General features: G+C 44.4%; 1 protein-coding gene across 1 annotated transcript in view; it reads left to right on the top strand.

The window, feature by feature from the left end:
* The window catches only part of LOC126355871 (carcinine transporter-like), a 141,683-nt gene that overhangs the window by 23,312 nt on the left and 100,466 nt on the right, over window positions 1-17,905 (top strand). Inside the window, exon 2 of the mRNA XM_050006371.1 lies at window positions 10,836-11,095. Coding sequence (XP_049862328.1) covers window positions 10,836-11,095 — 260 coding nt within the window. The remainder of the gene's footprint in view (window positions 1-10,835; window positions 11,096-17,905) is intronic.

Here is a 17,905-nt window from a genome sequence, read left to right as displayed (position 1 = left end):
GTGTAGGGGGTGCCTAGAACCACGTTGGAATTTTAGTGTAGAATTTAGGTTCGGGAAAGGTGACTCGTTTCGAGATATGGGAGTGCGTGAAATATGACTGACTTGTGGATGTGAGCCTATGCAAGTATGTGTTTGAATGGATGTAATTCCTAACATATAGCGTAACGCTAGAAATCTGAGTAGTTAGTGTATATTTTTCTTCTTATGACCTCAGTCAGCACATCATCTACTACTATTAATGTCTGTCATCACCTATAACGCAGCAGATATATCGAGGAACCTCTAATATGGTCTCGAGATAATGCGTTGCAAATAATAAAGAATTTTCTAGTTGGGGCGGTGTGAGGGAGTTGCAAATACCTCTTACATATCACGTTCTTTAGCCGAATCACTTCCAAGGTTCAGTGATTTTATCCTGAGGTTGCATCGTTGACTGTTGTTGTTGTTGTTGTTGTTGTTGTTGTGGTCTTCAGTCCAGAGACTGGTTTGATGCAGCTCTCCAAGCTACTCTATCCTGTGCAAGCTTCTTCATCTCCCAGTACCTACTGCAACCTACATCCTTCTGAATCTGCTTAGTGTAGCCATCTCTTGGTCTCCCTCTACGATTTTTACCTTCCACGCTGCCCTCCAATACTAAACTGCTAATCCCTTGATGCCTCAGAACATGTCTTACCAACCGAATCCTTTTTCTAGTCCAGTTGTGCTACAAACTTCTCTTCTCCCCAATCCTATTCAACACTTCCTCATTAGTTATGTGATCTACCCATCTAATCTTCAACATTCTTCTGTAGCACCACATTTCGAAAGCTTCTATTCTCTTCTTGTCCAAAATATTTATCATCCATGTCCACTTCCATACATGGCTTCACTCCATACAAATACCATCAGAAACGAATTCCTGACACTTAAATCTATACTCGATGTTAACAAATTTCTCTTCTTCAGAAACGCTTTCCTTGCCATTACGTGAACAGGTCGATCAGGTGTTGCATAACGTCTTCCAAGTCAGTATTCCTCATCTTTGCGATCAGCTGGATGTCGAGGTCAGCCCACGAAGGTCACACTGCGTACTGATATAGGCGATGCCTGGTACCTCAGAACTGCCCGCACTCCTGATCTGTAAATGTAAACCGTTTCGTGTACACCATATACACTGTTGCAGCAAGAAATTTTCAGTGAATAGGAAACCTCTAAAAGGTTGTTGTAATATTTTCCCTCAGTGTATTTTGTTGTTATAGACTGAAAATACAGGAAGAAGTTCCAGTGGTCCCTCGATCTCTGTGTTTATAAACGCGACTGTGTCATAGCTCTTAATGGAGCTGTTAATGTAAGTTGACTACAGTGTAATTAACTTCCAGCCTCATACGGTCTCATGTTTCCACTAACTGCTACAAGAGGTTCACCTTTTGTGGGGGCTCAAGTCTGACCATTCTACACTACATGCGGTCTTTTAAGTTTTCATACTTTCCTCCTCTGACTTCAACCAACTCTCTGTTCCTAGCATGAGCGTTTCCTCATACGCGGCTGAGGGTTTTCTTAGAGTTGTGTGAATTGTGCTACTTAGCTGTGTACCCCTGAACAGCTACTAGTATTTTAAGAGCATTTTCCAATGTGCACCGGCACATGCTTTGTCACTTGAGAGAACTGTTCCACTGCATAACTTACGCCTCAGCTATCAGGCGCAAATCTCCCAGTTACGCAGATCGAGGAATCTGCAGCCACACTCATCACAGAAAAGACGAAATTCTCGTTCGGGCCTTCTACCAGACTCCCATCCAGAGATGGCAGACATCACAATCCATGAGTTTAAGCTTCCTTCAGCACTTCCGCCTTTCTGAGAACAACTATAAAGAGCGTTATATTCTAGGTGACAGGTGTCAGGCAGTATCTACAGCTGATTGCATCTCACAGTCTTCGTTGTATTCAGGGTGAGCTCTTTTACTTGTTGGTCGATTACTCCTGCCATACACCTCATATGGATCATTTTCACTCCTCTAATACTACACTACTGGCCATTAAAATTGCTACACCACGAAGAACCCGCTACAGACGCTAATTTAACAGACAGGAAGAAGATGCTGTTATATTCAAATGATAAGCTTTTCAGTGCCTTCACACTAGGTTTGCGCCGGTGGCGACACACACAACGTGCTGACATTAGGAAGGTTTTCAACCGATTTCTCATACACAAACAGCAGTTGACTGGCGTTGCCTGATGAAACGTTGTTGTGACGTCTCATGTAAAGAGGAGAAATGCGTACCATCACGTTTCCGACTCTGATAAAGATCGGATTATTGCCCATTGCGATTGCGGTTTATCGTATCGCGACATTCCTGCTCGCGTTGCTCGAGATCCAATGACTGCTAGCAGAATATGGAATTGGTGGGTTCAGGAGGGTAATACGGAACGCCGTGCTGGATCCCAACGGCCTCGTATCACTAGCAGTCGAGATGGCAGGCATCTTATCCTCATAGCTGTAACGGATCGTGCAGCCACGTCTCGATCCCTGAGTCAACAGATGGGGACGTTTGCAAGACAACAACCATCTGCACGAACAGTTAGACGACGTTTGCAGCAGCATGGACTATCAGCTCGGAGACCATGGCTGCGGTTACCCATGACACAGCATCACAGACAGGAGCGCCTGCGATGGTGTACTCGACGACGAACCTGGGTGCACGAATGGTAAAACGTCGTTTTTTGGGATGAATCCAGATTCTGTTTACAGCATCGCGTTTCGCGACATCGCGGTAAACGCACATTGGAAGCGTGTATTCGTCATCGCCGTACTGGCGTATCATCCTGCGTGATGGTACGGGGTGCCATTGGTTACACATCTCGGTCACTTCTTGTTCGCACTGACAGCACTTTGAACAGTGGACGTTACATTTCAGATGTGTTACGACCCGTGGCTCTACCCTTCATTCGATCCCTGCGAAACCCTACATTTCGGCAGGATACTGCACGATCGCATGTTGCAGTTCCTGTACGGGCCTTTCTGCATACAGAAAATGTTCGACTTGTGCCCTGGCCATTACATTCTCCAGATCTCCCAGAACTCTCACCAACTGAAAACGTCAGGCCAATGGTGGCCGAGCAACTGGCTCGTCGCAATACGCCAGCCACTACTCTTGATGAACTGTGGCATCGTGTTGAAGCTGCATGGGCAGCTGTATCTGTACAATCCATCCAAGTTCTGTTTGACTCAATGCCCAGGCGTATCAAGGCCGTTATTACGGCCAGAGGTGGTTGTTCTGGGTACTGATTTCTCAGGATCTATGCACCTAAATTGCGTGAAAATGTAATCACATGTCAGTTCTAGTATAATATATTCGTCCAAGGAATACCCGATTATCATCTGCATTTCTTCTTGGTGTAGCAATTTTATTGGCCAATAGTGTATCATAGCCACAGCCACAGGAAGTACGTGTCAGTGAACGCAGAAATAGATAATTTAGGTCCATTTGCGAGATCTAAAGCAAGCAACCACGTGGGGAAGGGGGGTAGTTATAAGGTTTCAATTATCACCTCAAAAAATTAAATTACGTAACTAAATGTTGTTTATTTATACATTTGTCGTCAAGGAACACAATAAAATCCCCTCTTCACTGTAGAGTAACACGCCGCTGGGGGAGTCAGTACTCTAAGGTAGAAAGGAATTTTGATCGGCAGCAGTAGAATAGATGCAGCTGCATGTGGCCTATCCAGATGACACTTTTAGGGGTCAGTATTGGACTGTGACAGTGTTGATATTTCCACAGCTCTCGAAAACGAATTACCTATGAATGCAGAAAATGAATTATGGCACGATACATCATACTGCGCTACTTTGTTCTGGCTTCTCTAGCGGTGTGCTACGCTACTGTGACACGGGGATTTCATCGTGTACTGGGAGTAGAGACATGTACCTGCGAACAAACGATGGAATTATCCGAATGAGAAAAAATTCGGGAGATTTGATATACATTTACAGACAAACAGATTACTACAATTTCAGAAAGTTGGATGTTTTATCTAAAAGGAGCAGCTTCACAAATTGAGTATGTCTACAACGCATGGGTCCACCTCTGGTCAATATGCAAGCAGTTACTCGTCTTAGTACTGGCTGATAGATTTGTTAGATGTCCTCCTGAGGGACATCGTGCCAAAAACGAAATGATACTGCAAACCGTCACCGCTGGTTGTCGGACGGCATTGCAGGCGACAATGATGTTGGCCAGGGCGTCTCCAGATACATCTTCGTTGGTCATTGGGACCCAGTTCGAAGCGGAACTCATCACCAAAGCCAGTTGTATTCCATTGAAAGAGACCTATCTGGAGACGTTCTAGCCAGTCGTATGATACCAGCCTGACTGTCTCCCGACAACAAAGGGTGTTGGTCTGGGATACCATTTCTCTTCATACCTGGACTTCTTTGGTTGTCTTCCGTGGCATTCCCACATCACTGCGGTACTTCTGCAAGATTCTACGTCTCGTTTTGTTGCCCTTCATGGCGAGCTACTTTGGGCTTACATTTCAGCAAGAAAAAGCCCACCCGCACACAGCAAGAGTTTCTGCTGTTTGCGTTCGTGCTTCCAAATCCTACCTTGGCCAGCGGAGTCGCCCGATTTCTCCCCAGATGAGAGCGTTTAGAGCATTATTGGCAGGGCCCTCTAATCAACTCGGGTTTTTGATGATCTATAGAGCCAATTGGATAGAATTTGGCACAATATCCCTCAGGAGAACACACACCAAATCCATCAATCAGTGCCAAGCAGTAAGTTCGTAGCATCTTTGTTTGCATGTTGGTATTCCGACTGATACGGGTTTATTTATCGATTGTCATTTTTTATTTGTAGTTCACTGTTGGTATTTGAGTTTGCATACTGTATTTTTTTTCTTTTGGAGACAATGAATGGAGCTGTGGACGCCAGAAAATGGAGTGCCAGGTGTAGAAATCAGAACATTTCGGACATTTTTTTGGTTTTTGTTTTAGGTAGGTAGAGGGGTGACAGCAGCGGAGGCAGCAAGACACATTTGCGCCGTGTGTGGGGATAAAGTCACTGGGCAGAGCACGTCAAGAAAATGGTTTTTCCGTTTCAAGGAGGAACGTTTTGACTTTAGTGACTCTCCACATTCAGGAAGACCTTTGGGATGTTATGGAGATCGTTTGAACGCATTTATCCACAATGATCCACGTCAGAGTATTCGAGAACTGGCAAATGTGATGAACTGTGATCATTCCACTACCATGCGACATTTGCCTCCAATGCAGAACATGAATGGCTATGCATGTCCTATGCCAGAACGAGAGAAATCAGCTGTCTACTTGTTCGTCATCACCTGGCTCTTGAACAACACAGCTCATTCTACCCAGTATCGTTACTGGTGACGAGAAATTGTGTCTTTATGCTAACATAGTGAAAAAAAGGAATTTTTGAGCCCAAAAATTTTTTAATAAATTAAAATTCTATGGTGTCATGGGCAGTGCTGCAAAATTGTTCAAGTCATACCACGCTAACAGGAAACAAAGGGTATCAGTGCAAGGGACTAGTGAATTAAGTCATCAGTCATAATCAGAATGGGAAGAAATTACATGTGGTGTCCCACAAGGATCCATCTTAGGGTCATTGCTTTTTCTTGTGCACATTAATGATCTCTCATCAGTTACACTGCCATAAGCAGAGTTAATTTTGTTTGCAGATGACACAAGTATTGCAATAAATAGTATGTCGAGTGTAGTTCTAGAAAGTTTCGTTAATGATATTTTCAAGGATATTAATAAATGGTTTAAAGCCAACTCACTGACATTAAACTTCGAAAAGACTCACTATATGCAATTCAGAACCTGTAAGAGGTTTCCACACAGCATGTGCATAAAGTGCAAAGAAGAGCAGATAGAAGAGGTTGACAGTCCTAAATTCCTGGGATTACAACCTGATAATAAATTCAGTTGGGAGGAGCACACAACAGAACTGCAGGAACGCCTTAACAAATCGGTATTTGCAATTCGAGTGTTAGCTGACATAGGCGACATAAATATGAAAAAGCTTGCATACTTTGCCTACTTTCATTCCATAATGTCATATGTTATAATATTTTGGGGTAACTCTTCAAGTCAAACAAAAATTTTCAGCGTCCAAAAGCGTGTAATACGCATTATTTGTGGAGTAAATTCACGGACGTCCTGTAGAAACCTCTTCAAAGAACTGGGTATACTGACTACTGCCTCTCAGTATACACTCCTTGAAATGAAAAAAAGAACACATTGACACCGGTGTGTCAGACCCACCATACTTGCTCCGGACACTGCGAGAGGGCTGTACAAGCAATGATCACACGCACGGCACAGCGAACACACACCAGGAACCGCAGTGTTGGCCGTCGAATGGCGCTAGCTGCGCAGCATTTGTGCACCGCCGCCGTCAGTGTCAGCCAGTTTGCCGTGGCATACTGAGCTCCATCGCAGTCTTTAACACTGGTAGCATGCCGCGACAGCGTGGACGTGAACCGTATGTGCAGTTGACGGACTTTGAGCGAGGGCGTATAGTGGGCATGCGGGAGGCCGGGTGGACGTACCGCCGAATTGCTCAACAAGTGGGTACGTGAGGTCTCCACAGTACATCGATGTTGTCGCCAGTGGTCGGTGGAAGGTGCACGTGTCCGTCGACCTGGGACCGGACCGCAGCGACGCACGGATGCACGCTAAGACCGTAGGATCCTACGCAGTGCAATAGGGGACCGCACCGCCACTTCCCTGCAAATTAGGGACACTGTTGCTCCTGGGGTATCGGCGAGGACCATTCGCAACCGTCTCCATGAAGCTGGGCTACGATCCCGCACACCGTTAGGCCGTCTTCCGCTCACGCCCCAACATCGTGCAGCCCGCCTCCAGTGGTGTCGCGACAGGCGTGAATGGAGGGACGAATGGAGACGTGTCGTCTTCAGCGATGAGAGTCGCTTCTGCCTTGGTGCCAATGATGGTCGTATGCGTGTTTGGCGCCGTGCAGGTGAGCGCCACAATCAGGACTGCATACGACTGAGGCACACAGGGCCAACACCCGGTATCATGGTGTGGAGAGCGATCTCCTACACTGGCCGTACACCTCTGGTGATCGTCGAGGGGACACTGAATATTGCACGGTACATCCAAACCGTCATCGAACTCATCGTTCTACCATTCCTAGACCGACAAGGGAACTTGCTGTTCCAACAGGACAATGCAGGTCCGCATGCATCCTGTGCCACCCAACGTGCTCTAGAAGGTGTAAGTCAACTACCCTGGCCAGCAAGATCTCCGGATCTGTCCCCCATTGAGCATGTTTGGGACTGGAAGAAGCGTCGTCTCACGATGTCTGCACGTCTAGCACGAACGCTGGTCCAACTGAGGCGCCAGGTGGAAATGGCATGGCAAGCCGTTCCACAGGACTACATCCAGCATCTCTACGATCGTCTCCATGGGAGAATAGCAGCCTGCATTGCTGCGAAAGGTGGATATACACTGTACTAGTGCCGACATTGTGCATGCTCTGTTGCCTGTGTCTATGTACCTGTGGTTCTGTCAGTGTGATCATGTGATGTATCTGACCCCAGTAATGTGTCAATAAAGTTTCCCCTTCCTGGGACAATGAATTCACGGTGTTCGTATTTCAATTTCCCGGAGTGTATTTACTCCTTAATGAAATTTGTCGTAATAATATATCTCTTTTTCCAACAAACAGCTCAGTTCATACATACAATACCAGGAACAAAAATGATCTGCACAAGGACTTTTAAAGCACTTACTTTAGTTCAAAAAGGAGTCCACTACTCAGGAACACTCATCTTCAATAATTTGCCAGCTAACATAAAAAAATTAGTTACAAATAAAGATCAGTTTAAAAGGAGCCTGAAAGATTTACTACTGGCCAACTCCTCCTACTCCATTGTCGAATTTTTTGATAGAAACAAATGATGTATTGTATATATTCATACTATTAGTATTGTTATTTCAGCTTTAAAAAATTGATATGTTCCGCATCCACGAGGATCTCCTCAGCACGAATCTATGGAACGAAAAACAAATCTAATCTAATCTAACCTTGGCCAGCGGGGTCGCCCGATCTCTCCCGAGTTGAGAGCGTTTGGAGCATTATTGGCAGGGCCCTCCAATCAACTCGGGTTTTTGATGATGTTGGTATTCCAGTTGAGTACGGGTTTGTTTATCAATTGTCATTTTTTATTTGTAGTCCTCTGTTACTATTTGAGTTTGCGTGCTGCGAGTATTACTACAGCACGCGTACGGGATAACTCTCTCTCGCTGGTGCCTGCAGAGACTAAGTCCGTTATCAGCAGCTTACGGTAATCAGGGTCACCCGTTTTCTGTATAAGCTGTGAGCTCTATCTGCAACAGCATTGAAGCACTATGCCTCGTCGACGTGTGTATCGTCACCGCCGCCACCGCATGCCAGTTTACAAACACATAATCAGCCTGGAAAATAAACTTGGAGGAAATGGCACTGCACAATCTGTTATTCTTAATGGACCTATCTTTTTCCGTGGATGTCGAGCTAATTTTTCACTCGATGTTGCAACTGGGGCAGCTGGTAGTGTGTGGTTTACACTCGCAATTGTCCGTTGTGAGCACTCATCGCTACCTGGACTAGAATTTTTTGCCGTCCGAGATGTCGCCGCCTACAAGACATGGCAATGTGGAATCGACCCGAAGACGCAAATTAGACCTAGTTTTGTATATAGTAATATTCCTTTTACTCTGTATACCCGCTCATGTAGAAAAGTACGCAAGAAAATGGTTTTCCCGTTTTGAGGAGGAACGTTTTGACATTAGTGACTCTCCACATTCAGGAAGACCTTCTGGATGTTATGGAGGTCGTTTGAACGCATTTATCCACAACGATCCACATCAGAGTATTCGAGAAGTGGCAAATGTGATGAACTGTCATCATTCCGCCATTGAACGACATTTGCCTGCAATCCGGAAGATGAATGGCTATCGCATGCTCTAAGCCAGAACCACAGAAATAAGCTGTCTACTTGGCTCTTGAACAACACAGCCCATTCTACCTGGTATCTTTACCGGTGACGAGAAATTGTGTCTTTATGCTAACATAGTGAAAAAAAGGAATGTCTGAGCCCAGACAAAGCAGCAGCTCCTCGTACAAAGACCTACGCACACTCACAAAAAATAATATTATGTATCTGGTGGAACAGCGACGGTGTGGTGAGATAAGAATTGCTTCCAAGAGGTGTAACCACCAATGTTGACATTTATTATGAATAACATCTACACCCATACTCCACAAGCCACCTGACGATGTGTGGCGGAGGGTACTTTGAGTACCGCTGTCGGTTCTCCGTTCTATTCCAGTCTCGTAATGGCCGTAGTAAGAAAGATTGTCGGTATGCCTCTGTGTGGGCTCTAATCTCTCTGATTTTATCCTCGTGGTCTCTTCGCGAGATATAAGTAGGAGGGAGCAATATACTACTTGACTCACCGGTGAAGGTATGTTCTCGAAACTTCAACGAAAGCCCGTACCGAGCCACTGCAGTCTTCCATTGGAGTTTATCTATCATCTCCGTAAGGCTTTCGGGATTACTGAATGATCCTGTAACGAAGCGCGCTGCTCTCCGTTAGATGTTCTCTATCTGTTCTATCAACCCTATCTGGTACCGATCCCACAGAGAGATATTGCAGACACAGTCCAAAAGCAACGACCAGGAAGAATGCACTTGTGAAGTTGATAAAGCCCGCTCGAAATCCTGCTAGACTGACAAAAGACACTATACGCGAGTTGGCTTGGCGAATCATTGCGCATCCTACTGATTCATCTGATCTTACGTCCTCAGATTTTCACTTTTTCCACTGTCTAGGGAACAGTCTTCAAGTAACTACCTTTCTAGAAGAAAATGTGCCCCGAACATGGCTCTATGAGTTCTTCGCCTCAAAAGGACGTGATTTCTACACTCACGGAACCGAAAAGTTACCCCAGCGCTGGCAGTCTGTTGTAAATAGTGAAGGAGAGTATGTTACTGATGACTAAAGTGCCTGTTATGTGCATCTGTTTTGTTTATTAAACTTACGGAAAGAGGCAACGAACTTATGGATCAACCTAGTAAGTGCTTGCATAAGGAACAGAGGTGGACTAACGCGTTATTGACTTGCTCAATTTATGAAGCTCATTCTACTGAATAGATCACTCAGTTTTTCTGAAATTCTAATCTTTTTTTTTTGCAGCACATGTACATTTTATCTACGGATTTCCGCTTTTCGTCGCATCCGGATTATACTTACCTGGTGCGCTTTTTTTTTCTTTTGTCTTCGAGTGTATTACTACTACTGCACAATCGTTGGTCATTTCGAGGTATTAACAACTTAACGCTGACCTGACAGAGTATATCTCTCACTGTACGTATTAATAATACCTCAAACAACCAATATTGACAAGAGTGAGTCATAGGTATATAAGAACTGAATCCAACAAACAAAGAAAACCTAGAATTGTAAGAGAAGTCAGCAAAGAGGATGGACTGTGTGATCATACATAGACATAAATAAATGAAACTGATTACAATATTGTCAAAAGAAATTAGTTACTTTCGATGCAGCAAACAATGAAAAATTAATAATTAGCCTCAGTACTGTCAGTGAGACTGGTAACTTTGCTGCTGTTGGTCACTGGAAACTGGACCAGCTAACTCTGTAGACACCCAAAACTGTTGCTCATACGCTCTGCCAGGTAGATAATAAGTCTGTAGGCTTAAAAAAATAAACGTCTGCGAGCTTTGCTGGGAACTCATTACTTTTCCCTGCCAGCGAGGGCGATAGTGAAACCCCTGTTTCATTGTTCATTTTCAGGAGAGGACTGGAATCCCAGAATGCAGTAGAAAAACAAAGGCTGCTCCAGCATTCGAGGAGGTCCTGGAAGCCATTGGCTCCAGGGGGAAGTTCCAGACGAGGCTAAATATCGTCTTCGTTTGCTTTGCCCCATGCTTCGACATGATGAGTCTCAACGTGTTCTACCTGGCTATGCAGACTCCAGATCACTGGTGCTACGTTCCTGGCAGGGAATTTTCCAACCTTTCGATTGAGGAGTGGAAGAACCTTACCATACCGAGGTTTGTAGTGGTAAATATTTTAGCTTTCATCGATCGAATGTTCTGTCGGCTCTTGGTAGAATCTTTAATACTTTGGTGTAAAATTCTACAGTATTTATTATATTTCCACAAATCGATTTTCCGCTGTTATGCAATCATCAGGTACAAGGATAAGTACGTGGTGCAGTGAAATTTTGTTGCATAATGTATTGTAAACTAGTGCATCTAGAGAGTATCTCCATTTACAGACATGTGCCGCGCGAGATTAACCGAACGGTCTGGGTGCTGCAGTCATGGACTGTGCGGCTGGTCCCAGAGGAGGTTCGAGTCCTCCCTCGGCCATGTGTGTGTGTGTGTGTTTGTCCTTAGGATAATTTAGGTTAAGTATTGTGTAAGCTTAGGGACTGATGACCTTAGCAGCTACGTTCCGTAAGATTTCACACAAATTTGAACATTTTCCAGACATGAAAAATGTAAACGATAGGTTTAAGAATAAAACAAGATGGGTTGTTTCAGTGTAAATGCTACGTCAGATTTTTCAACTGAGATAAAATAAAGTAAGGGGAGACGAATTATCTCGAAGTAATTGAAATTAATAAATATATATTCATCAGCCCAAGCTCAGTACTGAATGACCAGACACAGTTCCCTCACTCGCCACTTCTAACTGCAGATACTTCTCAAAGTCGCAGCGAGGCCATGTTGCAAATTACCCCCCTCCCCCAACCCCCTCTTACTCACAAGCTCCATTTCCGTCTATTTCAGTTACACAATTTCTTTTCTTGTGAAAGAAAAATAGTTTGTATAACCACAGCTGATTCACTTACCTGCTTAATTTCACTACTCTATTTTATCTGTTTGTAATTTAGGAACTGTTAAAGAAAAAGTTATTTTGTTCTGCCACACCTTTCGAATATGTAAACAAAGTTTATTGTTCAGTTTATTTTCTTCTGTGAACAACAGTGGTAATTTGTATATGGTCCATTAATTAATGTGTCACATATTTTGTCTTGGCTAAATAATCTTACATCGCATTTACACTGAAATAAAATCTGTTGTTTTAATCCTAAAACCTGATGTTGACATTTTTCAACTCTGGAAATGGAGATACTCTATAGATGCACTAGTTTAAAATATTTGCCCGAACAAAGCTTCACTGCACCACATACTTATCTTTGTACCTGTAGATCAGGAAAAAGCCGAAAACGTGTTTGTAAAATAAATAATAAATCTTGTAGAATATTACACTAGCGTTGTGTGTGTTTTCATTCATAATTTTGGCTTTCATCTACTAAAACTGCCTAGTAATTCAATGGAAAGTGAAACACACTAAGTACAGCTTGTTATACATGTGTGTACCGCATAAGATGATAAAAGATAGCAAAGACCAATCTTGCTTTAATGCTGTCATTCAGGAATGTAGCAAAAACAGAAATTGTTGCACTTTCAATTTGAAAAATAATAAACAGATAGCGCAACTTGCTTACCTATAATACGGGATGTGTGCATAGCGTGCAACTACTTTCTGTGTCAGATCTTGGAGAAAAATGTATTAGAAAATCTAGAGAAGTTACGGTTCTATGACAGATTTTAAAGGCAACGTTCGGATCCAAATATTCCGTCTAGTTCTTTGCACAACAGTCTTATGTCCAAAATGAGAGTGGGAACATTAATCTCCAAATTTAAAAATGAGTTCCAATTAGGATATTTCTTCCGTAACGATGTCTGACTACCGTGTGCACAAAAATAACCACTACCAGTACTGAAAAGCTGTTTAGACTGCTCACTACGAAGAGAGCTGCTGGAAAAAATTTCTTTTACAAACAACTTTATGGGGAGGGCAGTCACAGTTCAGAGGTACTGTGGATAATAATAACATCAACACTCAACACTCAGTAACCATTCAAATTATTAAAAAAATTATAACAATTAAAAAGTCAAGAATGATGGGCATTTCCAAATACCATACATCTGTATGAATGTGCTTTATTTCTACCATTTCAATATGCGATTTGTATTCTTGGCAGATAAACTTCAAATGCGTCTATAGTGACGTGAAATCGGTAGTTGCGAATAAAGCACCTTCATACAGCTATGCGGGTTTTGGAAACACCTCGTCATTCTTGACTCTGTAATTATTATAATTTTTATGATAATTCAAATCGTAGTTTACTGTCGACTGTTGGCATTGTAAGCTCCAACTAGTTTTTATGTTGAATAAACGGTGGGAAGTACACCTTTTTAAAGCTTATCTTTACCAAGAGTCTCGCAGTAAGAAAACCGACGCACAGATTCTAAATCTACATCCATAGTCTGCAAACCACTGCATAGCGCTCGGCAGAAGACACTTCCGGTTTACAACGTTTTAAGTTGTTTCTCTTTTACATTCGCGGGAAAAATCTGCGCTCTTTGTAATTAGTCTCATTTTGTCCAACATACGTAGGAGGGGCAGTATATTCCTAGATTCGTGAGTTAGTAGTAGATCTCGTAAATTTGGTTCAAATGGCTTTGAGCACTATGGGACTCAACATCTTAGGTCATAAGTCCCCTAGAACTTAGAACTACTTAAATCTAACTAACATAAGGACATTACACACACCCATGCCCGAGGCAGGATTCAAACCTGCGACCGTAGCAGCCCCTCGGTTCCGGACTGCAGCGCCAGAACCGCACGGCCACCGCGGCCGGCTCGTAACTTTGTATGTAGGGTTTACAGGTATAATTGGCTTTTGCCTTAAGCATTTTGCCAGCGGCCTGGGACGGAAGTGAGGGGTGGGTTGGTATGAGGGTGGGGTGGTGGAGTTAAACACACAAAATCCCCCATACGACTGAACTCAGTGTTACGTAAAACGTGCACATGGACCAGAATATTTTATGACCAAATGCCTAGACCTCACGACCTGTTTCCTGTCTTTACTTGTTCTCTTGTTGCTGCAACCACCAACTAAAGGCTGATCCTGAATTTGTTATTTACTAATCAGCTGCAGTTTGAGGGAGCATATACACAACGAGGGCCACAAATATCTGATCAAGACTCACATGTATTCTACCGGTACAAGACAATAATGTGGTCTGCACGGTTCACACGAAAGATACAAATCAGTTCGTGCACGGCAGTTGGCGTTTTTCAGGGAGTCATGTCTTGGGTTCTGTTGGTCACAGAGATAAGGGCTCAAGTGTTCTGGATACTATTCGGCCTAGCAACCATTTGTGTACGTATAGGAAGAACGTCCATGGTGTAGTTTCTTCTTCTTCTTTTCGTTTTGGCCATGTGAGGACAACATTAATTCGCATCAGCTCGTTTCTTCTGGTCCCTCTCCTTGTCCAATACTGTTTCGTTCTCGTACTTTGCATCCTTCTTCGCTCTTCCGTCCATGATGATTTTGTTATGGGTCTAGTTCTGTTCTCTAAACCCGTGAAAGCCTGAATTTTTTCAACTTATAAATTACTCTGCTGTATTCCCTGGTTCCTTCGTTCGCATTTCTTCTAGATACCCTTCAGATATTGGACCAGCGCACTTTGGTTCCCTTTTTCACCGAAAAATGTACTATTTGCTGTGTTACCCTCCCCTGGTCAGTTATGAGGCTGTGTCCGAAGATCACTTTCCTCCTTTTCCTGGTGATGTCAGAGATTCTCTCTACCTTGGTGTATAGTTCTTGGTTCGCACGTCTTCAAAACTGACTACCTTCTGTTCTTCGAGGATCCACTGTCCAGCTGAGAATCTTTCGTTCAGCCAGTTTTAGACTCTTACGTACTCCTGTTGTTACTGCTGGATATAAGGCTATTCTGAACTACAGGGTCAAATTTAAACCACACACGCTTCCTCCAGTGCAGGCAAACTGAGCAGATCGATTGGTTCTTCTGCTTTAGGTGTGGTCTAGGGTGAATCTTACGCAGCTTATAACAGCACCATTTGTTCACGCGCGCTTCCTGACGAAAAACATGACTTTTCGGTACCAAAGGTAGTAGGTGTGGGAGGGCCACTTCAGTAATGTCTATTAATGGTAGTTCATAGAAATAATTATCATATGTTCTTAAGACGATGACGTTGGGAAGCCTTCAAACTTTGTTCAAGATCACTATCCGTAAGCGGGATACAGAGGTTCATAGTTACCGTTCTTACGCATATAAATTATGCAGTAATATCAGACGTGAGGCATGAATGTAGTTTTAAATGACGTAGTGAACACATGGCAAAGGTTATAGCACCATCACAATGGTTCTGTGGTCACAAAACAACGTTTTAGACACCATTTTTTTATCTGTTAAACTTAATGACCTGTTGCTCTGTATAAAGTGCACTTCACGCCCGTACAAATATGCCTAAGGTGTTACTGCAGTGACAAATATAGGCTAAAAAGAGTGTTAAAATGGCTGAAAAGAACTTAAAACGACTGCCAAAAATTATGTAAAATTGGAAAGATTGCAAATACAGTAAAATATTTCTAGTAATATTTTTACTTGTCTGAGGTATATATCACGACCCGAGCGTTTTCGATGAATTGCGATCGATGCGCAAAGCATCCAAAAAAATAATAAAATGTACAAAGTGCACAACATTGCTTCCGCCGTTAACTCCCTGACATTTGAGGCTTTAATGAAACAAATTGGGTACATATGTATCATTCAAAGTATTTTCCATCGCTGGTCCCACCAAATGCAGAGCATGATCTTCGAGTCGTGACTATTAGGTTTGGCCGTCGAGGTGGAACGATGTCCACGACACCCCCATGATTTTCTGCGTTTAGGGTTATCGTAATGAAACCATTTTTTATCCCCGGTCACAATGTGATGCAGAAATCCCTTCCGTTTTTGCCTCTGAAGCAACTGTTCACAAACACCAAAACGCCGTTCAACGTCTCTTGGTTTCAGCTCACACGGGACCCAAGTTCCTTCTTTCTGAATCATCCCCATAGCCTTGAGACATTTTCAAATACACTCCTGGAAATTGATATAAGAACAGCGTGAATTCATTGTCCCAGGAAGGGGAAACTTTATTGACACATTCCTGGGGTCGGATACATCACATGATCACACTGACAGAACCACAGGCACATAGACACAGGCAACAGAGCATGCACAATGTCGGCACTAGTACAGTGTATATCCACCTTTCGCAGCAATGCAGGCTGCTATTCTCCCATGGAGACGATCGTAGAGATGCTGGATGTAGTCCTGTGGAACGGCTTGACATGCCATTTCCACCTGGCGCCTCAGTTGGACCAGCGTTCGTGCTGGACGTGCAGACATCGTGAGACGACGCTTCATCCAGTCCCAAACATGCTCATTGGGGGACAGATCGGAGATCTTGCTGTCCAGGGTAGTTGACTTACACCTTCTAGAGCACGTTGGGTGGCACAGGATACATGCGGACGTGCATTGTCCTGTTGGAACAGCAAGTTCCCTTTCCGGTCTAGGAATGGTAGAACGATGGGTTCGATGACGGTTTGGATGTACCGTGCTCTATTCAGTGTCCCCTCGACGATCACCAGAGGTGTACGGCCAGTGTAGGAGATCGCTCCCCACACCATGATGCCGGGTGTTGGCCCTGTGTGCCTCAGTCGTATGCAGTCCTGATTGTGGCGCTAACCTGCACGGCACCAAACACGCATACGACCATCATTGGCACCAAGGCAGAAGCGACTCTCATCGCTGAAGACGACACGTCTCCATTCGTCCCTCCATTCACGCCTGTCGCAACACCACTGGAGGCGGGCTGCACGATGTTGGGGCGTGAGCGGAAGACGGCCTAACGGTGTGCGGGACCGTAGCCCAGCTTCATGGAGACGGTTGCGAATGGTCCTCGCCGATACCCCAGGAGCAATAGTGTCCCTAATTTGCTGGGAAGTGGCGGTGCGGTCCCCTACGGCACTGTGTAGGATCCTCCGGTCTTGGCGTTCATCCGTGCGTCGCTGCGGTCCGGTCCCAGGTCGACGGGCACGTGCACCTTCCGCCGACCACTGGCGACAACATCGATGTACTGTGGAGACCTCACGCCCCACGTGTTGAGCAATTCGGCGGTACGTCCACCCGGCCTCCCGCATGCCCACTATACGCCCTCGCTCAAAGTCCGTCAACTGCACATACCGTTCACGTCCACGCTGTCGCGGCATGCTACCAGTGTTAAAGACTGCGATGGAGCTCCGTATGCCACGGCAAACTGGCTGACACTGACGGCGGCGGTGCACAAATGCTGCGCAGCTAGCGCCATTCGACGGCCAACACCGCGGTCCCTGGTGTGTCCGCTGTGCCGTGCGTGTGATCATTGCTTGTACAGCCCTCTCGCAGTGTCCGGAGCAAGTATGGTGGGTCTGACACACCGGTGTCAATGTGTTCTTTTTTCCATTTCCAGGAGTGTAGCTTGCTGGTGCCCCTCCCACTAATCGTGCCAATTCTTCTTGAGTTCTGCATCTTCGAAAACATTCTCTCTTCCACCACTATCTACATCTACATCTTCATGGATACTCTGTATATCACATTTAAGTGCCTGGCAGAGGGTTCATCGAACCACCTTCACATTTGTCTATTATTCCCATCTCGTACAGCGAGGAAAGAATGAACACCTATATTTTTCCGCACGAGCTCTGATTTCCCTTATTTTATCGTGGTGATCGTTCCGCCCTATGCAGGTGGATGTCAACAAAATATTTTCGCATTCGGAGAAGAAAGTTCGTGATTGGAATTTCGTGAGAAGATTCCGTCGCAACGGAAAACTCCTTTCTTTTAATGATTTTCAGCCCAAATCCTGTATCATTTCTGTGACACTCTCTCCCCTATTTCGCGATAGCACAAAACGTGTTGCCTTTCTTTGAACTTTTTCCGATGTACTCC

Source organism: Schistocerca gregaria, chromosome 3 (assembly GCF_023897955.1).
Source record: "Schistocerca gregaria isolate iqSchGreg1 chromosome 3, iqSchGreg1.2, whole genome shotgun sequence".
In the NCBI taxonomy this organism is placed as follows: Eukaryota; Metazoa; Arthropoda; class Insecta; order Orthoptera; family Acrididae; genus Schistocerca; species Schistocerca gregaria.
Note: the sequence above shows the minus strand (reverse complement) of the source record. Positions and strands in the feature narration are given on the sequence as shown.